Source organism: Mytilus trossulus, unplaced genomic scaffold (genome assembly GCF_036588685.1).
Source record: "Mytilus trossulus isolate FHL-02 unplaced genomic scaffold, PNRI_Mtr1.1.1.hap1 h1tg000373l__unscaffolded, whole genome shotgun sequence".
Taxonomy (NCBI): domain Eukaryota; kingdom Metazoa; phylum Mollusca; class Bivalvia; order Mytilida; family Mytilidae; genus Mytilus; species Mytilus trossulus.
In genome coordinates, this window is record NW_026963340.1 from 1,577,203 (window position 1) to 1,603,762 (window position 26,560).

Consider the following 26,560-nt stretch of genomic DNA (forward strand, 5'->3'; position numbering starts at 1 on the left):
CGATATTTATCCACTCTCGACAGTTAAATTTTAAATATTTCTTCTTCCGAATACGGGAGTAGACTCCTAGGTAGGAGTGTAAAACGCTCGGCGAGTCTCGGGTTTAGTCGCACACCAGTCGTGTCCAATCCGGATCTCAAAAACCGATTCCGATATGCAGTTTATTGTATAATAGATACGTCAGCAAAACCAGTGTACACATCATGCACATATTTAATGGATTTGTCATAAGGCGCTAACAACAAAACGCAACGATAAGAATAGGAAACACAACCATAAAAATAATTATGGAGGAATGGTGAGACAGTGGCGGACCCCTCCCCCCCCCGTATTTTCCACCTTTACCAGATGAACCACTTCAGTTGGAAAATCCTCTTGAAGTGTAGAATCCCTTATTGTTGATTATTCACTATTGCCGTATTGGGCTATTCCAGAAATAATCCATACCCCCCCTATCATCCTATAGAAGGTTAAGGATTTCTAGAAAAAAAATCTGTTAAAATCTCAGATTTTCAAGAAAATATTCTGTAAGTTGTCAATAATTTCCAGATTATTTCAAAAATTCTAAAAAATATTCCAGGAAAAAAAATGAGAATAATACTAAAAATTCCAAGAAAATATCCTGTGGAAATAAATATTTCCAGACAAATTTAATTTCCAACAGAAAAATTCCAGATAAACAATTTTCATGAAACATATAAGTTTTAATATTGTTTTTTTTGTGTCATACATGTAGATGATTAGATCAAACTGGCATTCATTCAGTGTATGGCAGCTGTATGCTTACTTGTTTTTGTTTAAATGTCTTTGTGATCAAGTTCATCCATTTCAAATGTACAATCATTCAATGGATAATTTATCTTGGGTCTTTTTATATTGTTATGATACATTACGGTCTCTGGTAAGGGTGAAGGTTGGCTCCTGTTGTAATGTTTAAAACACTACATTTTTTTATGCACCTTTTCTAAGTCAGATGCCATTGACATTGTTCAGTGGTTGTCATTTGTTGGTGTAGTAACTTGTTCATGTTTCTGGTTTCTTTTTTTTTCATATAGATTCCACAGTTGGTTTTCTGTTATTTTTGGGGCCCATTATAACTTGTTGCTTGGTGTGAGCCAAGGCTCCATGTTTTTGACCTATACCTGTTAACTTTTTATGCGCTGTGATTTGGGTTGAGAGATGTCTCATTGGTATTCTTACCACATCTTCTTGTTTATACATGTAGGACTCTAAAGTGCGATGGTACTCTAAAGTGCGATGGTCACGCTAAAGTGCAATGGTCTACGCTAAAGTATGACAGTGTCTCACACTAAAGTGCGATGTTTGTTTGTTCCCTAAAGTACGATGGTACAGCACGCTAAAGCGCGATGGAACAAAAGAGAAAGATTCAAGGGCACTAATGTCAAAAACAAGTCTTTTTGCGAAATCTAGTTTGCAATGATTCAACATATATACAACTTAGATTGACAACTAATACAAATAAATTTTGGAAAATCACTTGGATCATTTTGAATATCAATGTTTAGTGAGAGTTTAATGTCTCTAGCATATTTTGATTTTTCGTATGATAGGTGGTGAGCAGTTCTCTTTTCTGTAGTTCCACATAAACGACAGTTATAGTCTGGGTCCATTTTTTACCATATCTGTTGACAAAAAAAGACTATTTTGGATTTGTTTTAAAGGGTTGAAGGGTAGAAAAAGCACATCATAAGTTGTGATTGAAAGTTGTTTGTCTTATGTCCAGTGGCATGTATTTCATTCATATTTCGGGACTGTACATATTGAAAATTGAGCCGATTTAATCAAGATTTAAAAAAAGACAATTTTATTATAGAGCAATTATAAGACTTACTCCAAATCCAGGGCTGGTTTAACACCATGTTAAATAAGGCTTTACGTATATTATTATATACAGTGGCGGATCCAGAGGGGGGTTCCGGGGGTGCGCACCCCCCTTTATTTTGGCAGATCAATGCATTTGAATCGGGACATATGTTTTGCACCCCCCCTTTGCCCTGGGCTAGCACCCCCCCTTTCGAAAATTCCTGCATCCGCCACTGATATATGAAATATCCTGACTGCCAAATATACATCACTGATTTCTGATTTCATGGACATGTATATGTTAAGTGCACTGTAAAACAGTTTCAGTTTACGTTTTTGAAATAGACATTAAACCTTGTTTTTTAAGTGCATATATAAAGTATAAGATTTACAGTAGAAGTTGATAACTTTAAGATTTGTCCTTGTGAGAAAACAATACTCGGGTCATAAAGACTTTTTTTAAATCTTGGCTAGTATATATATTGGCATAGTCATACATGTTCAAATGATAAAATACTGACCATGGCTTTATATGATCGGAAAGGTCTTTCAATTGCGGGTAGACATGAAGTTTTTATATTCACAATTAAAAAGATATTAACCAACATTATATAAATAGCTACACAACGAAGTGAGATCTCTGTTTTCTTCTTCTGTATTTTGTTGATGTTGGTACTTGTTTCGATTAATTTTCGTATTTTAAACTGGAAATTTCTACTTTCCAGGGTTATCCAGTACTTTAACTATATAGACTACTCGAAACTTCACAGTAATTATTTTTATCAAATATATTTATTTTTAACCGGCGGTAACCGGAACACACCTTAATTACGATTTAAACTTAACCCACAAACTAATGAAATATTGTCACTCACCACTTCAAAACGTTGTAGTATTCAAAGTTCTCGTCCGATTTTCTTGTTTTGTACATTAGTCGATTTGTTTTGAAAAATTGAATAATTCTGAAAGACCACAGACGAGATTGAAATAAACAAAGGGGTTTTCCGACAGGTATTAGAGATAACCTTTCGCAATAAAAACCACGTGATGATAAGAAGTATGTCTGGTCAATTTAGGACGGCGGCATCGCACATGGTCACAAAGGGCTATTAACGATAACATACTAATTAGTCAGTTTCCATATCTTTTCTACAGAGCTCCCCGGGTTATAAATAAGTGCTAACAAATCGTTGTAGTTCCTGTCAATATAATACTTCCATGGTTCAACATAAATAGATTGTTATATTGGTTATCAAAATCAGCTAGTGGCAAAATCTTCTGAGTTTTGAATTTTATAAGCTCCAGACATCTCCCCCTTTTTTTTGTAAAACAAAATTTTTGTTTAGTATGTATGTTATCTTTATATTTATATTATAAAATCTTCAATATAAATTTGAATAAGAAATGACTGATTTTCTACAAAAAAAAATTGTATACTGGAATGAAATTTGAGAAGTTATCAAAGGAGTAGGTTCAGTAAGACCCCTTTTTGGCTCCAAAATTAAGCAGCTTTGCAAAATTGAGCAAATGTAATCTTTTAGCTATTTTTTGGAAAGTAGAATGCTTCTGCTACATAAATATGTGCTGTTTTTGACAATACAATGTACAAATATCGTGTACTAGCATCATAAAGTCATGCTAAATTACTGAAATCTTCACAATTATAGCATTTTAGTTAAATTTTAGACAGTTTCCGTCTAAAGCTTAGATAATGCAGCCTCTAATGAAGAGAAGTTATGTATACAGCATTACGGGTAACGAGGGTAAAGGGGCGAGTTTCTTCATATTTTGGCTTGGTAAATATGAATGTCATGTGAATATTCTGAGACATTTATTCAGGAGATTAAATATTTTCTTTGGTAATATCTTCTGACATCAGACTCGGACTTCTCTTGAACTGAATTTTAAATGTGCGTATTGTAAAGTGGCCGCATTCGTGTTCATTCATAATATTAAAATGTAAGTTGTATTTGATGATAATACATAACATATATAAAGGTTGAGGATGAACACGGATGCGGCCACTTTCATTTTTGACGAAAACCATCTGAAAAGTGACGTTTTTTGGCATATTTGTTAGATTTTTCATATTTAAGCTTCAATCGGAGCGTTTTTAATGACTGATCAGTTAAAATCTTTTACATAAACTAATCGAATCAATTGAAATATACACTTAAGTGTTTAAAAAGTGTCCTAAATATCTCGTTAGATGAAACTGAAATTTGGGGCCAAAATCGGCCCTTACCGGACCTACTCCTTTAATGTTCTCATACCACAGTCACAATTTGAAAATGTTTTCTCCAAATACAAATGGTTTTTAAAAAAATTATAAATTAGTTCACAATACATTACAAAATAAATGTGTCTCTAATCTCATATAATTTCCTGTACATGCAGTTTTACAATTTTCTATTTGTCGCCTGCAACTAAAGTCGCCAAATCTAGACATCTAACAATCCTTCTTTGGGGAACGATTTATATAATTTCTTATTGTTTTCAAATTCCTGTATTTCTTTACATGTTATAATTTCCTAAAACATCATGAAATTAAAGAAAATTACAAAACTTTTAAACAATTGTTAAACTCTAAATTTGTATAATATGAATGACATTTGATTTTTTAAATGTATACATGTTTAACATTTTTAAAGTTAAGATAAGTTATGGAACTGAAAGATGATACATTATGTATATATATTCAAAACATATTCATATAATAGATGTAATCATATTAATCCACTTAGACAAATAGAGTCAATGTATTATAATGATTGATAAATAAACGGAAAAAATAACAATTTAAATAATAAAAAAATAAACTTTTCTAATTTTAAAACTGAGACTAAATATTTATTTTTGCAGAGCAAGGGATTGTGGATACATAGTTCCTAGTATTTATCTCCTTTGTCTTATAACATGTGGTTCAAGTAATTGCATGTAGTATATTATGATATAATTAAAGTCCACAGAAATGGCCATGTGTTCACAGTGGGACTTCTTTAAAGCTTTTTAATTACTGATTGTTTGTCAACTAGATGGCTAGATAAAATAATCTTCAACCTCAACAACTATGAAAAGCAGTAGGTCCTGGTGTGTGGTTTCTCACAAATTTCAATACAAACATACTTGTAGAGAACATAAATCATTGTAAATAAAACCCTATAAATCCAGATAGTGAACTATGATTTTGTTTTTATTTTAAAACCATTAAAACACTGACTTGTAAATAGTTGTAAAAATCTTGATTTGTTATCAACATCCAGTATTTTTACTTAGTCATTTCTTTTGATTCTTCATTTCTTAGTATGGATGTTTTACATTTTTTATCATAAACCTTATAGCTGCATTAAAATATGACTCCTTCACAATAAAAAACAAACTTGAAACAAAAAGATAACTATGGGTCTATAATCAAGTTTGATTACAAAATCAAAAGTTAAATATAATTAGTGGAATTTGGATGTTAGAACCATTTGTTATGTTTATAAAGGTTTTTTTTTTTATCATTTTTGTCATGAATAAATTATAATATACACAGTATTCATATCAATTTAATTTCACTTAGTTCTAGAAATGCAAGTTTCAAAATATTTTTTTTAATCACAGGCATTTATTTTCTGAGAATTTTTTCCCTTATGCCATGACCATAACCATGATAACACATGTTTTATGAAAATGCAAAAAAGCAAACAAGTTCTATAATACCAATATACTGATATACATGCATGTACATGTAACTTCCATGGTAAAAGAAAAGAGGGGAAATATTATTATCTCAATCTCCAATTAGAAGTTGTGAATTGTCCCAATAAGATTACAAATGTAATAGTAAACATGTCATGTGGTGTTGAAAGTATGCATTTCTTTTGAAGTATTATCACTATCAATATCTACATGAATATCATATCCCCTGAATGTTATGTTAGAAGCTGAGGTACATGAACAAATGTACATTTTTTTATTTTTTTTTAGGTCCTATTGCAAACAATTTCAAATTTACAACTCTCAGACTTAAGTTCAGTACTGACAACTCTGGCTTACAACATGTATGGACACACTTTATACATGTAGTATTAAAATAATAAAATGTGGTATCATTTCCAAATTGCCAATAAGACTACTCTCCAATAGTTAAGATAATCATGCCATCTGCTGTGGGTATTTTTCAATTTTCACATCTTTTGATCCACTGGAAGGCGTCAAAGCAAAAGCTTAAAATAGCTTTCCTAGACATCATAATTATTTGTACTAACTCCCCACCAGAGATCAAAAGATACAAAATTAACCACTTAAGAATATCGTACAGCCTTCAACAACGAGCAAAAACCTATTAAACCACTTTAAATTTCTGGTACATTGTTTGTAAAGATACATAGGGCTTTAGAATTACCTAATGAACTACAGATATACATACAAGCACAAATTTATCTTAAGTTTACTGAAAGCGACTAGAATCCAGATTTTCCATGGAATTTTTAAACTTTTATTGTTGCCTTCTATAGGATGCTCTGGATTTCCAGAAATTTTCTAATAACAACAGCATAATTTTCCATGGAATATTTTAATTTATCTTTTTGCCTTCTATAGGACCGACATGGAATTCCAGATTTTTTTCTGAACCACATCCCAAATTTTCCATGGATTTTTTTCTGAACCCCATGTACCCTCTATAGGGGGGGGGGGGGGGGTATGGATTATTTCTGGAATAGCCCATTCACTACATGTATCTGTAGCATTAACATCCTGACACAAATATGTGTGCAATACGCATTGCTAAAATGTGACGTTTTTCTCCTCAAAAGATGATATTGTCATGATTGTTGTAACAAATCTGTGTTTATTTTTTTTATAGTTTATGAGCATGGCACCTACATCCCCATTTATCTTGTTTGAAGAAAAATTGATGGAAGTCATCAAAAAAACACCAAAGACATCACCCCTGGAGATATATATTTTAAAAATATATCTGGAAATGAAAACAGAAACTGACATTGTTCAGGTTTGTACTATAGTAGGATATAGACAGGTAGTAAAAAGATTTTGACTACATGTAGACTGCTGTTTTTACTGTTGACGGGTTGTTCAATTTTAGGAATATATGTTTGTCTGATGGACATGCATGACAATTTTTTATACCCTGTAAGAATATAAGATGGTCCCAAATGTTTGTTTGTAGACTGTTAACATCATGTAAAAACTTGAAGGCATTATTTGACGTTTTTATACCCCATCAAATGAAGTTTGTGTGGGTATATAGGAATCACCTCTGTCTGTCTGTCTGTCTGTCCATCCGTCCTGCTCATTGTCCTGAGCAGAACTTTTGTACCTTAGTACCTACATTGTAGGATTATCAAACTTGGTATGTGGATGAATCATATACGGGAGGTGGATGTGTCACGAATGAAATTATGTCACAATGACCTTGACTTTGATCTTCATGATAGCAAAACGAAGATGATGTGTCACGTACCAAATTTAGGTCAATGTGACCCTTGACCTTCATGATAGTAAAATGTCATCCACTTTTTTCTTTATAATTTTTAAAGCTTTTCTTCTTCATGTTCTTCATGTCATAGCTTTTGTACTGTAGAGCCTAGGTGGTTGTATCATTGGCATAGCTTTTGTACTGTAGAGCCTAGGTGGTTGTATCATTGGAAGATGAACTTCTTGCGATATCAGATGTAAGTCTCATGACTTATAGGGTTAGGAAAGTGAGAGGGAAAAAGGGGTGGGGTATAGAGTTGTGCTCATAGTTTCAAGTTAGATTTAATATGGAACAAGAATTTCATTGCAGACTCAATACACATGATACATTTACAAGTTTAACTTCATACCCTTGGGAAGGAGATTTGAAAGAATTTTGACACGCATCTTCATCAGTGATATCTCACCCATTATTTCATGATGTTATTATTATACAATTTTATTTCTATCTATTATTCAATTTTCCGTATTTAGCGCCAAAGTTCAGGAGCGGAGTATCACTAATAAGCATCAGTTCACACAGATTTCTTGTTTTGCTCTTGCATACATATATTATTATTTAGTGTACAGTTTTGTAACTGCTGAATATTGATTTTCATGTGTGTTATCTTTAGGAAGTAGGAACCAAGTATGACAGTCCCCCTCTAGATGAGAAGGACAGTTGTGGACAGAATTCAAGGAAAAGGAAAGAAAAGAATAGACTTTACACCTGGATAAAAAATTTCATAACAAGAAAGACGTGTGCAACTGTGGAATCTTGTGAGTTTATGATGTTTATCATGTTTATATGCACATTGATTTAAGAATTGAATGCATATTTTTTGTACTTAATCGGCGTGTAAAAGCGTTGACCGAAGCACATTTTATATAAAGCGTGGAAGCGCTTCATACAAAAAATGTGCGCACGGTCAACGCTTTTACACGCCCATAAAATGCAAAAAATCTGCATTCAATTCTTAAAATTACATTTTCCAGTCAAAAAAAAACCAAAATCACATCAAAGTTCAAGGCAATATTTTTTCTGCGCCAGTCGAGTGTTTCGTCTATAAAAGACTCATTAGTGACACTCTTATCTAAAACTATGCAAATCCAAATCACTATGAAGTTGAAGAGATTATAAACCCAAAATATACCGAAACAGGGAACCAAAATAAGACCAAGGAAATCCTATGCCTTGAAGTAGAAAAACTTTATTGTTTTAAACAATTTCAAAATTTATAACAGCACATTTAGTTTGATGAATCACGTCAGCACCGAAGTGTTGACTAGCGGAGCGGGTTAACCTCTAGGAAGAATACCTCCACCAGCAGTGAAAACCATCATGGTGTTAAAAAAAAAAATCACATCAAAGTTCAAGGCAAGATTTTTTCTGCGCCAGACGCGTGTTTCGTCTATAAAAGACTCATCAGTGACGCTCTTACATGTATCTAAAACTATGCAAATCCAAAATCACTATAAAGTTGAAGAGCTTATAAACCCAAAATATACCGAAACAGGGCACCAAAATAAGACCAAGGAAATCCTATGCCTTGAAGTAGAAAAACCTTAGTGTTTTAAACAATTTCAAAATGTATAACAGCAAATTATGAATTTCCAACATAGTGTATTTTAACAGATTTGAGCTAGGACTTACATTTTCTGAGCTATAAGGGGCTAAAAGGGGTTAAAAAAGACTTCTCTTTTTTGTTCGTCAAATTTTTATTTTTCATCTTATTTTGGTTTTGTTTTTTATGCCCCGCCACGAAGTGAAAGGGGCATATAGATTTACCCTTGTCCGTCCGTACATACGTATGTACGTCCGTCTGTCCCGATCTTGGTTAAGTTTTGCGTTAAGGTCCATTTCTCAGAATGTGATAATGATGTACCAATGATATTTCATCAGTATATTCTTCTTAAATAGTACTACATTGATCAACAACATTTGGGTCAATTTGACCTACATTTCATGCTTGATTGACTTCAATAACTTTTTTCATAAATGACCATTGTGAAGAAACCTATTGTAATATATGAATGATATTTCACCACTGTGGTGTTCCTATGTAGTGTAACACAGTTCAACAGTTCAGCATCTTTTGGGTCACTATGACCTACATTTTATGCTTGAGTGATTTTGGTTAAGTTTTGCGTTTAGGTCCATTTCTCACAACCCTATGGTAGTGCATCAATGATATTAGACTGTTGTAGTGTTCTTGCTTAGTGCAACACAGTTCAGCATCTTTTTGGTCAATATGACCTACATTTTATGCTTCAGTGGTTTTGGTTATGTTTTGTGTATAGGTCCATTTCTCAGAACCCTATGGTAGTGTATCAATGATATTAGACTTTTGGTAGTGTTCTTGCTTAGTGCAGCACAGTTCAGCATCTTTTTGGTCACTATGACCTACATTTTATGCTTCAGTGATTTTGGTAAAGTTTTGTGTCGAGGATTATTTCTCAAGAACCTAATGTAGTATATCAATGATATTAATGTATTGTAGTGTCCTTGCATAGTGCAGCACAGTTCAGCATCTTCTAGAATACCATGACCTACATTTTATGCTTGAATGATTTTGGTTAAGTTTTGCATTTACTGCCATTTCTCGGAATCTGTGGTAGTGTATCAATGATATTACACTGTTGTAGTATTCTTGCACAGTGCAGCACAGTTTGACCTCTTTTTGGTCACTTTGACATATCTTATGCTTGAGTGACTTTGGTTTAAATTTGCCATACAGCTCTTTTCAGCAGCATTTTGGTCAATTTTTACATGAGACAACATGGAACCTCATATTGATCTTAATGGCAGGGCATCTGTGGCTTACAGACACATTTTCTAGTTTTTCTTTATGTTCCTTATGAACTTTCGCAACAGTAGAGTACGACAGATTTAGCATAGCTTTTACCGTTTTCGAGCTATTAGGGGCCAAAGTGGTGCTAAATAAAAAAAAAAACAAAAAAAAGTTTTTTATTACTAATCAGAATTCTCTGTCCAGCATATTACTGTGTCCAGCATATTATTGTGTCCAGCATATTATTGTGTCCACTTTAGTAGTGTGTCAATGCTTGCCCAAATGAACACCTGTTCGACCACTGCGGTCGTATCATGCTGCGCTTGGCGTAGCTCTTTATTTTGGTAATGCTTCAACCAAATGATAATATCTTTGGTATGAAGCCTTATTATGAAGAGTTACAGATTAAGTTAGAGTTTGGTGACGGTTCAATGATTTTCACGGAAGCTACAGCCCTTGGACATAGAAAAATTCAATATCAAAGAAATTGTAAATGTAAAACCACTGGCAGTGGGGCTAAACAAACCAAATATAAAACATACAAAACAATAAAAAGTAAAAGACATAGGTTAAAGGTAAAAGTGGCCCAAAATATAAAATATTTCTATACATACAAAATTACAGTGAATTTTAAGTATTCCACACTTTTTTTTGTAATGTTCAACCAATTGATTTTATTTTTGGTATGTGGTCTTATCATGAGAAGTTACAGATTAAGTTCTACTTTGGTTGTGGTTGAATAATTTTTACGGAAGTTACGCCCTCGGACTTAGAAAATTACAGTGAATTTGAAGTTTTCAGCACTTTTTTATGTCCCGCCACAAAGTGGTCGGGACATATAGTTTTACCCTTGTTTCAGTGTTTTCCATTCGGCATTTAAGCCGGGTTTGCCGACCACCTTCTTTTCAAAGCCGACCACCTTTCCATTTTAGGAGGTGGTCGGCTTTTTTTCAAAATTCCGGATTTTTTTCGGTTCCGCACCGTAAAAGTTTAAATACTTAACGCGCCTGTTAGTTTGTTTTCATTAAAAAAAATGGCGGATCGTCAAATTTCAATGTTTTCTTATATTAATCGGGTGAATGGAAAGGCAGATGACGATGGTGATAAGGAAAATTCTAAGCCATATAAGTCAACCTAAACGGATAGTTGAATTGAAATTGTTGAAATTGAAAATAAAGTATCAAAACAACAGAAACGGCACACAGGTGATCGCGAAAATAAACAGGTTGGGAACAATCCCAAAATGAGGGATATCCCTCAAATGAGGGACTGTCCATCAGGCAAGGGGTCATATTACTGTTGAAGAAAAGAAAAACTTAGATTTATTACCTTAAAAGGGGGGAAATCGTTTTATTTGGTACAACTTTTCTACAAGAGTGTCCATAATGATAAAATGGCCAAAAACAAGTATGTGCTAATTTGTTTCTCTTTAAATGTACCCCACAAAAGGGATAGTCATTTCATTAAAAGGTTTCCCCTCATCTGTTTCTTTTTAAATGCACCCCTCATTAAAGGGATAGTCATTACATTGAGAGGTTACCCCCTCATTTGAGGGGGTGATAAATATGAACAGGACTTTTAATGGATAATCGTCACAGAAGGATATTACTGTTCTGTGTGCCAAAAATACAGCACTAAAGCGAGACCCAGAACAGACACTTTGTTTCGATAGGCCATGCATTAGCAGACTTCGTAGGAAGAGGGAGTCCTGCAACAGCAATTATGAACTGCTATCCGATATGCACAAAACTAATTTGTCAAATCATTTAATGAAAGGCTGGTAGTGATAGAAGAAGAATGGTTCAATTCCATTAAATGTGAATACAATACTTATCCTTCCATTTGTGACCCAACCCACAGTAAAACTGAAAAAAATCAACCCCGCTGAAAACGTTAAAAAAATCAACCGGTTGCAAGTGTTTTTTTTCAAAACACCCACCTTACCTGAGTGAAAAAAGGAGAACACTGCCTTGTTTGTCATTCTGACTTGTTGCGCAACAACCAGTTTTCCAGACTTTTTTACTAAACACCTTGAGATATTGAACTGATTTTTGGTATATAGATATTTATTGATGTTACAGATTGAGTTTGAGTCTTGTTACAGTTCATTGATTTTCACTTTTGTCGTTCAAGAGTTATGGGACTTTGTTCATTGAAAATTGACATTTTTCACAAAAACTCAAGTTTACTTTGACCAATTCTTACTAAATTTTAACATGATGTTACATGTAGGTCCTATGTAGAGTAAATGCCTTTGGTTTTTGTTATTTTCCCTATTGTCCTTTTAGAGTTCTGGAGTTGGGAGCGGACTAAGTAACTTACTTTTTTTTTGTGAATAACTAAAGAATATTTTTTTCCTATTTTCATTTAGATTTTTTTTGGTTCTATATTTAATTTATTATTTTTTTCATTATTTTATTAAATTTTATTTTTATAAAAATAATTGTCTGTTTGCTTTTAAAATTCACATAGTGTTTCTTCTTTTGTTTTGTTTGAAATAGACATGATCTGATAATTACAGTCGAATCTGCTTAATCCGACACCTGAATATTCCGACATCCTGTGAAATCTGACAAAATTTACTGGTCCCGAAAGTTTTCTTTAACATTCTTTGTTAAAAAATCTTCTGTATTCCGTCACCCGTCTACTCCGTAATCCGACAGCATTTTCAAGTCCCAGCCTTCATAAGTACTCTAATTATACTTGTTTAATCCGACCCTTTGATCTCCTTAATCAATTTATAAACAAGGTAATCATAATTCAGTCAGGTGTATTTCATGCATTTTTATTAAAGGTAATTTAATCCATTACCTGTGTACACAAATATCTTGTTATTTTTTATTGATCGGATAGGAAATTTGAGGCTCAGTACGGGATAAAAACATTTCTACAACATATGGAAAATATATAAATCTTAATACATACTTTTCATAATGTCTTTCTTAATTCAATGTGAGTAAATTGTTGGGGAAAAAAATCCAGACGAAGAAATATTGCTAATTGGACTGTGAAACGATTTCATTTTGACAGTTTACTTTATGTAACCAGTGTCGAAGACAATATTCTGACTAAATGATACAAATAACCATGACTGGGAAAATAGTTAAACAATTGATGAAGACTAACACTGTAAATGTTCTAAGAACTTGTCAATCTCACTGAAATTTATCGTACTAAATATTTACGAGATCTTGGGAATTCGTACTTGACGTGGTGTAATGTTTCATAAACACTATTTTTCTTTAAAGGATCTCCTTAGTAAAACCTATTTTGGGTGTTATTGCCCACGTTTGTATCTTACATGCTTATTTCACTTTTATCAAATGTGAAACCCGAGTATTCCGACACCCTGTCCAATCCGACATATTTCTCTGGTCCCAAGGTGTGTCGGATAAGACAGGTTCCACTGCATATGTTTTGAAATGAACTATAAAAAAAATTCGGAATGGGCGTATATTGCACTTGTGGCGCAGCTGTTTATTCTAATTCTGATTTCCAATATATTTCAATAATAGTGAACTACCAACATAATCGTGGCAAGCAAGTTAGACTGTCAAGAAAGTAAGCATATCAAACACATTACTGTATGAAGCAAGCTACTGGTAACACAATTCCTGTGTTGACCACAATATAGGTTATTGAGTAGTCAACAAAGTAGGTTGTTGAGCACCTCAGTTTGTATTGATAAATTTATCTGTAATTTCAAATGTTATTTTGGACTGTCAATTAAGTCATTTTAAGCTTGAGAGGCAAAATAAACCTTTGCAAAAAAAAAGCTCAGACCTGTCCTCTGTTTATCATTGGATGAAAATCTTATATTTTCAGTTAAAGAAAAATGGACCAGATTTGCAGATGCAAATCCATCTGTGGTGATGCAGTACGTCATAAGTAGGCCCAGGGTAATAGAACAACTGCAATGCATTTTGGACTCTGATTCAGGTAAATTTAGAGTTTTACCAAAGAAACAAATGGAATTGTGAATTCAGAAACATGTGTTTTTGATTTCTGTTTAATAATTGAATGATTAATTGTAATATGTTTTGCATTAGTCCATGATTGCAGAATATTTAATTTATTTCAGACAACATGTATGAAAGATGAGCATTGTTGATTGCTTTATAGATTATTATTAGGGTAATGTGAGCTTTTGCCACCATGAAACATCTATCATAACTTATCACACTTTAATCTTCCCCTCTGAAACCGCTGGGCTAAATGGAATCAAACTTGGCAGGATGCATCTATGTAAGGTCTGTTATAAAATTGCCTCATTTCGTCCTGATTGGACAACAAAATTGGCTGCCATGGGCAATTCTTGATGCTCACCTGAGCCTCTAGTTTTTTTTTTATTCAGTCATCTTCAAAATTGTTACTAAAAGAATGCATAGATCACACACAAAAAATTAAAACGGCATTAAAATTGCTATATTTAGCCATTGATATGTTTGGTTAAGACTATCCAGGTAAGCAATTTATGTTAGTTAATGAAATATCTTTCCTTATTCAGAGAAAGAGTTAGAAATAGACAGAGAAGAAGATAGAAATACTCAGATGGAAGGTGTAGAGGCAGAAGAAGATTTTGAGAGGGAACAGTTCATCGATTCAGAAGAGAATATTATCAATGAAGAAGAGGGTATAAATATTGTCAAGTGCTGTTTTTATCCCCCCTGCTAAGCGAAAGCGGGGGGATTATGTCATGTATGTAATGCAGTCCGTCTGTTTGTATGTATGTAATGTCATGCAAAATCTCAGAAACTAGAAATGATGGAAACTTGAAACTTGGTAGCATGTTAGAGTATGTGATCAGGGTATGAAATTCATGCCCTAGGGCAAATTTATGAGCGAAATTTCGTTTTTGAGATAGGCAGAAAATGGTGAAATCTTCCAAACTATTTACAATAGGAAGTTGGTTCCAACAGTATGACCTCCCATTATGGGTACCAAGTATAGCAGTGGCATGGTATTTTGCCTGCAAGCCCTGAGGGCATTTTCCTAAGGGTTAAAAATAATGACAAAATTGATTCTGCACGAACTCCTCTTACACCTTTCATGGTAGAAACATGAAAATTATAAGTGTATAAGTAGTACTATGAAAGTTGTCTGTGTCGAAGGTTTCGGAATTTTGAACTTTGCCCTTAGGGCAAAATGATTTCCCACCAAATGATTAATATGCGACATCTTTTGGTATGATTATGATCCAAGCAACTAACTTTTTATACAACCGCAAAAATTTTGCGTTCTTATAATGGTATCGCCCCTGTCCGTTGGCGTCGTCGGTGTCGGCGTCGTCGTCGTCGTCGTCGTCGTCCAGATTAATGGTTTCCGGACAATAACTTAAGTTCTGATAGAGGAAATGCTACGAAATTTTAACACAAGGAATATAACCACAAAATACAGCTTAGGATTGTTTTTGGGGTTATGCCCCCGCCGGTTCCTGAAATAGGGGCCAAAAAGGGCAAAATAAGTGTTTATATTAAATATGATGTAGAGGATTTATTTTTATGCCCCACCTACGATAGTAGAGGGGCATTATGTTTTCTGGTCTGTGCGTCCGTTCGTTCGTCCGTTCGTTCGTTCGTCCGTCTGTCCCGCTTCAGGTTAAAGTTTTTGGTCGAGGTAGTTTTTGATGAAGTTGAAGTCCAATCGACTTCAAACTTGGTACACATGTTCCCTATGATATGATCTTTCTAATTTTAATGCCAAATTAGAGATTTTACCCCAATTTCACGGTCCACTGAACATAGAAAATGATAGTGCGAGTGGGGCATTCGTGTACTGAGGACACATTCTTGTTTGTTCAATTTTAATCAAATTTTTTTCATAATGTTCCTTATGAAATCCCGCAACTGTAATATTGCAACGGATTTAACATAGCCTTTACCGTTTCCGAGCTATAAGCGGCCAAAGTGGTGCTAAATCCAAAAAAACGAACTTTTTTATTTCTTGTCCGATTTCAATGGGTTTTTTTTTTTGATTCCTCATGAAATTTTAAGCGATTTGAGCTAGGACCTACGGTTTCGGAGCTACAAGGGGCCAAAAGGGGCTAAAACTGCCTTCTCTTTTTTGTTCGTCAAATTTTTATTTTTCATCTTATTTTCATTTTGTTTTTTTCATTATGTTCCTTATGAAATTCCGCACCGATAGTATGTCAACGGACTTAACGTAGCTTTTACCGTTTCCGAGCTATTAGGGACCAAAGTGGTGCTAAATAAAAAAAAAAAAACTTTTTTATTTCTCGTCCGATTTCAACGGTTTTTTTTTCTTTGGATTCCTTATGAAATTTCCAACTCAGAAAATTTTTACCGATTTGAGCTAGGACTTGCGGTTTCTGAGCTACAAGGGGCTAAAAGGGCTAAAACGAACTTCTCTTTTTTGTTTGTCAAATTTTTATTTTTCATATTATTTTGGTTTTGTTTTTTTCATTATGTTCCTTATGAACTTCCGCACCGATAGTATGTCAACGGATTTAACATAGCTTTTACCGTTTCCGAGCTATTAGGGGCCAAAGTGGTGCTAACTCCAAAAATAGAACTTTTTTATTTCTCGTCAAATTACAACATTTTTTTTGTTTGGATTCCTTAACAAATTTCCAACCCGTTTGATTCTCTCCAAATTTAAGCTGGGACTTACAGTTTCCCTGCTACAAGGGTCTAAATTTCTGTGTCCAGTATATTACTGTGTCCAGCTAATTACTGTATCCAGCAAATTACTGTGTCCAGCAAATTACTGTGTCCAGCACATTATTGTGTCCACTTTAGTAGTGTGTCAATACTTGCCCAAATGAACACTTGTCGACAACTGCGGTCGTATCATGCTGTGCTCGGCGAAGCTTTTTATTATGTATTAGTATAACAGTTGGAACAATACTGTAAGTTTGGATTCCAAATATGGCAATTCCAACTTTGGTAAATTTCCTGAAAGTCTCAAAGACTGTTTAAATTTTGGAAATGTTCCTTGAAACTAATTGTGTTTTACAATAACATATAAAAAGATATGCACACTTGGATTTAAAAAAAATGCCAATTCCAGTTTTAAGAAAATTCCTGAAAGTCTCAAAGACTGGCAAATCTTTGAAAATGTTCTTCAAAACTTACTATTCTTACATTGCAAAAACAAACAAAATATTTTTGAATGTTCAGATTTCCATTTTTGGTAAATTTCCTGAAAGTCTCAAAGACTCATTAATTTTTCAAAATTTAACTTGCAATTAATCTCTTTTGCTACATTTTATTTATTGGAATTACATGGAACACTAAGATTTCAAAAAATTGCAATTCCAAGTTTTGTAAATTTTCTGAAAGTCTTAAAAAGACTGCTTGATTTTTGGAATCATTCTACAAGACTTACCATATATATATATCATAAAAACTAATGAAATGTTTTGAAATGCTCTGATTCCAAAAGTTGCAATTCCAACTTTGGTAAATTTCCTGAAAGTCTCAAAGACTAGTTAGTTTTTGAAATGAAACTTTTACGCTGATGCTTGTAAAATGGGTTAAAACAAGTCCAATGTTTAGTGTGGTATAATAAAACAATTATGTCCTTCATGAAAAGTTAATATCCAAAATTGTTAAATCTTGAAAGGGGGAATTTCCCTTTGGCTATGCCCGCAGGAAATAACCTCTTCCTCGATTTATCAATTTTGGATACAGTAAAACCTGTGTAAACCGGCCACCTCTGGGACCGTCAAAAAGGGCCGGTTTAGGCAGTGGGTCGGTTTATTCAGGTTTTCAGATTGACAGGAAGTCAGTGGTTCATGACGTCAGATATTTTACAGAACTGCATATTTCATGCAATTAACAAATAATAAGCTTGTATAGTACAGTCATGACAGTAGATTACTGACATATTATAAATTAGTGTATTGAATAATAGAAAATTCTGAAACTAATTTTATTTAACCTAGAGTGCCGATGATTTGAACACAATATATATTTGGACATGTCCCTGCTTTTTACCATTTTTCTACGAACGAAACATCTTCAATCATTGCTCTCATTGGTATGAGAAAGTTAAGAAATCCATCATCTTTGGAATTTGAAAAATGATTCATACATTTAATGTTTGTGAAGAAATACTCATATGAAGTTAAAGTTTCTGGCTCGTCCGCTTCATTTTCACTTTCGCAGATTTTGTTTGCGTCGGAATCTCCACATTGTTTGAATTGATAAACACGAGTTGTTTTTCTGTCCATCATAAGTTTCCTCCGTAGGCATTGAAGATTAATTTTCCATAGCAGTTATTTCGTGATCAGTTGATTGACATCAATCAATACCGTTATGATAAAAGGCCAAACCGGTTTTGACAGGTAATAATTAAAGTAATTTACTGTATTGGGACTAGATAATTAGATCGGAATTCCGAATAGACAGGGTCCGGTTTACAAGGGACATTTTTGCAAAGAATATTAAGGGAAGGAAGTGGGACTTTAATTTTCGGCCGGAATTGACAGGAAACCGGATTACTCAGGGTCCGGTTTTCACAGGTTTGACTGTATTAACTTTCCATGAAGGTCATAATTGTATATTATACAATTTATGACTTTTGATGAGGTGGATACAAGGATTTATTTACCTTGTACAAATATTTCATGTGATTAAGGTCAATATTTAAGAAATAGTTCAAGACACTGAGGGCCTTTTGGAGTGGCCTGCCAGTCCATATATTACAATTTGGCCTAAAGTTTCAATGAACAATTTCTTTAATTATACTTTCAACTGTCCTTTACAGTAACATGACTATCAATCTTTATTTTTAAAATTTTGTAAAAAAAAAAATGAGTCTTTCATTGATATTTTATTGTAATAATTTGATACATTATTTAGTTTTACCCAGCTTAAAAAAACGGGGTATATAGTATTCGTTGTGTCCGTCCGTTCATCCTTCCGTCCCTAAACTACTGAAGGGAATTCCATGAAACTGTCAGAGAATCTTTGTTACATGTTCCCATTGTGCACCTCCTAATTTAGATTTTGATCCTACCAATTTCTGCGGTTTCCAATAGCAAATCATGGACTTTGTCTGTCCCTTCGTCCGTCATACTAAGCCATCCTGTTTACGGACTTAGTACATATATTAAACATATGGCTGTTAATGAAAAACATGTTCGACTGTATTGACTAATATCTCAAAAACCATTCATTGCAAACAGAGAAAATGTGACAAGGACAAAAATGTTCAGAATGACAAGATCTATTTAATTTATATTTATGTCAAAATTGTTGGATACTCCTGCATAGGGGTTATTGGCCATAAATGACAGTTTTTGGCAAATTTGAATGCTTTTGGCTATTATCTCATAAACTATTATCACTGTGCTTAAACGGCTGTGGGTAACTTAAGTTACCCACAGCCCAATATGGCGGCGTAAAATAATGCGATTTTAATTTTATCAAATATCTTTAGATTTACGCATTAATAATTCTTTACAAGTTGTCAATGTATTGTATCTAAGGCAAAATAATCAACTGAAAACAAAAAATGTAATGCATTTTGTCTTAGCTTAGCCTAAGAACAATTTTAAAAATGGCAAAAGATGTCCGTAACTTTTCTTAACCGAAAACTCTGGCCGTGGGTAATTTTTCTGTTGTAGCCTTTGGATGCATAATTTTTGCGTATATAAGGATTCTTTATACATAATGATCTGACATTTGTTTTCCTTTTCCACGGACACCGAAGAAAATGACACTCACAAACATGGGGATAATACCAACTTAAGCGCTTAACTTTGGTCCGTTTAGCTGTGCTGGATGTACAAATACACAGTCAGGTCCGGTCAGATTAGGGACATTAAATCCGATGCCTCGTATAGGAAGAGTGCCACGCTCTCTACGTTCATGAAAATATAACATAAAATTGCGTACCAATACAGGATAATTTGTACATTAAACATGCAATAAACTTCAGCATTTCAGCTACTGCAATTTACAATCATTAGATCTGCAAGTTACACGCATCCGCTTTACAAGTTAAGGGCATCTAAACTGTAGAAAAAGCAGCAGGTACACGCATCTTACAGCTCACTAAGAGCTTTAAAAATGAAATAGCTAGACATATACATTTTGTAATAAACATGATTCTGGTCTATATTAAATCTTGAGACACTGACCTTTTCCTAAATTGCAAAATTCAACAATTGTAACAATTTTATAGGCTTAAAAGCTAGAAAATATAATGCCCATATTTTCGTATGCCATCTACGGCTAACCGTAACTGCATTTACGGGCATCGGCTTTATACCAGTGATTTTCCACTATTAACAGCTACCGAAGGAGAGACAGGGTTTCAAAGAACTCAATAAATCATTATCCAAGTAGAAATTTTATTTTCAACTGTTTGAAGAAAAACAACAATGTGATCCTGGCAAATCTATTTGAAATTACATATATGTAATTGCACTATGTTTCGATGAGTAACACAAGTAAATAATGAAGAAAGTTTATTAACCCAACTAGTCCTGGTTTCTTAAAAAATAAGGCTAAGATATTTTCATTGTTTCAGTATTAATGTACGGTTTATTCCCTTTTGTAATTTCATCTGAAAATTTGAATATTGGCACCGCATAGAAGAAAAACATTTAAGCTACATGTTCAGATTTTTCGGCTTCTTAATATTCATCTTAAACTAGTTGATTAAGGACAGCCGTGGTTTGTTATTGTAAAAATGTATGTTGCAGTACTGTGTTGCTGTAATTTTATGAGTAAAACAGACAGAGTGATATCACATATAATCTAGAATAAAAAATGTTGAAGGGGTTTAGTGTTTTGCTTTAAGGGATCGTTTCGAAAATTGGAACTTCTGACTATGAATTCCCCTTGCCGTTTTTGGGAATAAGTAAGGCGTTAACCTTTACTCTTTACTGTAACTAAATGTAGTTGTATACCAACTTACGATATTTCATAGCTTACCTTTATATTTTTGTGTATAACAATATAAATTCTGAGAAAAGTTAAAGACACATCATGAAGTTACGGACATCTCTGTAAATTACGTAAAAAAAGTTACGGATATCTCTTGTAAAAGTTACGTACCTCTTTTGGACTTTTAAAATCAGTTGTTTTTCGACTTATTGTTTTATACTTGAGTTATTTCTACTTTTATTAGTGCGGGCGAAACTGATATACATCTTCTTGAAAGCTTTATCTTCGTTAAACAACTTTGTTTTGCTTTAAAATAACTAAAATCTATATAAACAGAAGATGTCTTGCGCCATCTTGGGCTGTGGGTAACTTAAGTTACCCACAGCTGTTTAAGCACAGTGATTATAGATAGAAAAAAAAATATTTTAGATTGCAAATATGTTCAGCAATAAAAGCTCTACACACAGTTCAAATTACCACTTGTTATTGGATTTATTGCCCTTAAATGTTTATTACTTGTTTATTACCATATCCTCTATTTTTATATTTTCACCGATTTTAGTGCTTTAAAAAGTATCTTTTAAACTGTTATAGATATATTGAAAGTTTGAACAGCAAAAATGTTAAGTAGGACAAGATCTAAAAAATACAGCCAGTGGGTCTGAAATCATCCTCAAAGGAAGATTTAGACAAACTTGAAAACAGGTGAGCGACACAGGCTCCTTGGAGCCTCTAGTTACCTTTCTTGCAATAGTTACTAGCTGGTTCGTGTCAAGCGCAAAATTATTATGATTTACATTCAGAGTGGAATTGGTAACGACACGGACACATAAATATTCTGAAATATAAAACAGCAATACAAGACTTGACACAGCTTGTTTTTTTTTTTTTGTCAGATCATACATTATTTTTTTTATTTTGGTCCTGGTAATGAAACAGTTGATAGTGAAACATCTGTCAAATATGATATTCATCTTTTGCAGATCTACCAACAATGGAAACTCCAATTTCCTATCCAAAAAGGAAAAGAATTCCTAGAAAAATATATACTCCAAGCAGCAGTAAAGTAGCTGAAAAGCAAGAAAACAAGAAAAGTAAGAATTGCTGATTTGTATTATTGGTTTCTGTTTTGGTCACTTAGCCTGAAAGGCTTGCAAGTTTTTGCCATCACTAAGCATTTTCATCCATTATTTATCGTCTGTCTGTTGTCCATCCATCCATAATTTATGTTTTATTTTGTTCTAAAACATCAAACGGACAGATGGATCAGTATAAACAATATGCCCTTCACTTATTGTCACGGTGGCACGAAAAAGGCGTCTAATTTTCCATCTAGTTGTAATTTGACCATGTCATGAATATTGTCCAAGTCCCTTCCAACAACAATCGTCAATTTAAGGAAAAAAAATCCAGTAAATTTTCAAAAGTTGTAGGCTAAAAAATATCTTTAAACCTGAATTTCTTTTTATATTAAATAAAATTGACAATTTCGATTTTCAGTTATGTCAAAAGTAGTCATATTTTTTCCAACAAAGTGAATTTTTACAGATTTGAGCTAGGACTTAAGGTTTCAGAGCTAAAAGGGGCTAAAACGGACTTCTCTTTTTTGTTCATGAAATTTTTAATTTTCATATTTTCATTTTGATTTTTTCATTTTTCATTGTTTTCCTTATGAACTTTTGCACTGGTAGAGTCTCGACGGATTTAACGTAGCTTGTACCGTTTCCGAGCTATTAGGGGCCAAAGTGGTGCTCAATCCCAAAAAACAAACTTTTTTATTTCTCGTCCGATTTCAAAGGGTTTTTTTTCTTCTTTAGAGTCCTTATCGAATTTCCAATATAGAGAATTTTAGCAGATTTGAGCTAGGACTTGCAGTTCTTCCAACCTATTAGGGGCCAAAGTGGTGCTTTTTAGTACTAATGTAATTTCTGTGTCCAGCAAATTACTGTGTCAAGCATATTATTGTGTCCACTTTAGAAGTGTGTCAACACTTGCCCAAATGAACACTTGTCGACCATTGCGGTCGTATCATGGTGCACTCGGCCAAGCTCTTTATTCTTGTATGTCGTTCATGAATTCAAAAATGCTTCATCCAATTGAACTGAAATTTTAAAATTAGGCTGGAATTGGTAATGTCTGGTTACCTTTTGTTTTTTTCCAATTTTGCGATGTGTCCAGAGTATGGGACTTTGATTTTTACAAAAAATGCCATTTTTCTTGAATGTCGTACAGTAACTCAAAAATGCTTCATCTGATTAATCCGAAATTTTATAATTAGGCTAGAATAGGTAATGCCTGGTTCTCTTTCGTTTTTTTTCTGATTTTTCTATATGTTGTTCTAGAGTTGTGGGACTTTGGTGTTAAAAAAATGCGTTTTTCTTGTATGTTGTACACTAATTCAAAAATGCTTCATCCGATTGAATTGAAATTTTAAAATTAGGCTGGAATTTGTAATGCCTGGTTCCCTTTCACTTTTTATTAGCTCACCTGACCTGAAAGATCAACTGAGCTATTCCCATCACTTGGCGTCCGTCGTCGCCGTCCGTTAACTTTTAACAAAAATCTTCTCCTCTGCAACTGCCAGGCCAAATGGAACGAAACCTAGCCACAATCATCCTTAGGGTATGATGTCCATGTCAGTCAACCAAGATGGCCGCCAGGGCTAAAAATAGAACATAGGGGTAAAATGCAAATATTGACTAATTTCTTGAAAACCATTGCAGATAGAGAAAATCTGACATAGGCAAAAATGTTCAGAATGTCAAAATCTACTTAAGTTCCATTTATGCCAAAATTGTCGGATGCCCTCGCAAAGGGGTTATTGCCCATAAATGATGATTTTTGGCCAATTTTAACGTTTTTGACTATTTAAGAAATAATTCATGGCAGCCATGGTTTATTGGAGATTTTAACATGGGTTGCATTGTTTGTGTAAAATTTTAATCCCGAGTGTTAGCGAGGGTTAAAATTTCGCAAATAATAATTTTCTCCTCTGAAACTACCAGGTCAAATGGAACCAATCTTGGCCACAATCATCCTTATGGTATCTATTTTTAAAATTATATCCGTAGTCCTTGACGGGCAACCAACATGGCTGCCAAGGCCAAAATTTAATAGATGTATATCATGCTAAAATTGTCATATTTCTTGCATTTTATATATAAAAAACCTGTACTCAATTTCCTTTTGTTTTCACAATTCCCTTTATTATCCAATGCTACATACTATTATGCTGCGATTGGTAAGCACCTATGTTTCCATGAAGTGCCAGCGCTGCAGGTCCAGAGCCGACTTTGCTCTTGTTCTTTCCCATTTTCATACTTAACAAGTTTTCTTTTCATGGTCTGTATGTTTATATTATTGGCAAGTGTTAACTAGAGATCAAAAGAGGTCAGGGCATCAACTTAATCGGAATAAAAATTAGCATGGTTATAAATGCCACTTGGCTAAGTACATGTAATTAAGACAATATAAAAGAAAAAACACACCTGTCATATTTTAAATTTCTCTTTAATTACCGTTATCAGTGCCAGCTAAGTAAATTAACAGTAATAATTATACCCCCGCTCCGAAGGAGAGGGGGGGTATAGTGTTTTACCTCTGTCCGTCCGTCCGTCAGTCAGTCCGTCCTCTGTCAGTCCATCCGTAACACTTTTTTGTAACACTTTTCTCAGCTACTATGTATTACAGCTATTAGATATTTGGTATCAAGCATCAGGTTGGGGTGCTGTACCGTGTAAGTGGTTTTCAGGTCTGGTGCTCATCTACTTCCTGTTTACAGACTTAGTACATATATTAGACATAGGGGTATTAATGAAAAATTTTCATAACACTTTTCTCAACTACTATGTATCACAGCTATTAGATATTTGGTATCAAGCATCAGGTTGGGGTGCTGTACCATGTAAACGGTTTTCAGGTCTGTCGCTCTTCTACTTCCTGTTTACAGACTTAGTACATATATTAGACATAGGGGTATTAATGAAAAATTTTCGTAAGACTTTTCTCTGCTACTATGAATCACAGCTATTTGATATTTGATATCAAGCATCAGGTTGGGGTGCTGTACTGTGTAAGCGGTTTTCAGGTCTGTCGCTCTTTAACTTCCTGTTTACGGACTTAGTACATAAATTAGACAGGGATATTAATGAAAAATTTTCGTAACACTTTTCTCAACTACTATGTATTACAGCTATTAGATATTTGTTATCAAGTATCAGGTTGGGGTGCTGTATTGTTTAAGTGGTTTTCAGGTCTGCTGCTCTTCTACTTCCTGTTTACGAACTTGCAGATCCTATAATGATATGGTTAGCGGGGGTAGACTTTTGTGAGTAATAGCTCACAGTTCATCTTGTTTAATATTTAATTCCTATCTTGAACCTATAATAATAATGAATTAATAGAAGTTGTATCACTCAAAACTGGCAAGAGAAAAAGGAAGGCTCCTTCAACTTTCACACCAAGTGATTGGTAAGTATCAAAAATGTAAGTACACATTGATTAACTTTGGTTAAAAGTTTACGTCCGAGTTCATTTCTCAGATACTATGTGGCCTAGGATCATGTAATTTGATGTGGGGATGTAACTTTGCAAGCCTGTCAGCATCAATACCAAAATAGGTCAATTTGACCTCCATTTCATGCTTGATTGACTTTGGTTAAAGTTTACGTCCGAGTTCATTTCTCAGATACTATGTGGCCTAGGATCATGTAACTTGATGTGGGGATGTAACTTTGCGAGCCTGTCAGCATCCATACCAAAATAGGTCAATTTGACCTACATTTCATGCTTGATTGACTTTGGTTAAAGTTTACGTCGAAGTTCATTTCTTAGATACTATGTGGCCTAGGATCATATAACTTGATGTGGGAGTGTAACTTTGGGAGCCTGTCAGCATCCATACCAAAATTGGTCAATTTGACCTACATTTCATGCTTTTATTGACTTTGGTTAAAGTTTACATCCGAGTTCATTTCTCGGATACTTTATGACCTAGGATCGTGTCACTTGATGTGGGGATGTAACTTTGGGAGCCTGTCAGCATCCATACCAAAATAGGTCAATTTGACCTACATTTCATGCTTGATTGACTTTGGTTAAAGTTTATGTCGAGTTCATTTCTCAGTCACTATATGGTCTAGGATCATGTAATTTGACCTACATTTCATGCATAGTTGACCCTCCTTAGCTTAAAGCTCTTACTTTTATGAATTATTGTGTTTTATAGGTTTGTCTTAGGTACAAAGAATGTTGCAGATGAGGCGAACTTTGTAATCATGGATTACCCTATGTTTTAGCAAGGCACATTCACTGATCATACAAGGTTAGTGCCCTGAGGGGCATTTCTAGAATTATACAGGCCCTGGAGATAGTTTTTGATTTGAAGGAGAATTCAATTTGTGTTTCTTTGGACATCTATAACAGCATCCTGTTACAATTATATCTTCTTAGGTTTTGCTCTTTTGATATAAATTACATGAGTTAAAAAGTAGTCTTAGATTTAGAGTGCACTTATTGGCAGTTATATGCATGTATTACTTTTGCTTATATAAAGAGGTTTATAGCATTGTATATGAAAATCTCTGTTAATATCGACCTACAGGGGATGCATGATGCCTTGAT

General features: G+C 33.9%; 1 protein-coding gene across 1 annotated transcript; it reads left to right on the plus strand.

The window, feature by feature from the left end:
* Nucleotides 1-189: 189 nt before the first annotated feature.
* On the plus strand, nt 190-26,560 carry LOC134702007 (uncharacterized). Its single transcript, XM_063563116.1, has 8 exons — nt 190-298; nt 6,677-6,823; nt 7,923-8,067; nt 13,905-14,018; nt 14,587-14,712; nt 21,922-22,032; nt 25,342-25,408; nt 26,166-26,560. The coding sequence occupies exons 1-8, from the start codon at nt 296-298 to the stop codon at nt 26,233-26,235; spliced, it is 783 nt and encodes a 260-aa protein (XP_063419186.1). The 5' UTR covers nt 190-295; the 3' UTR covers nt 26,236-26,560.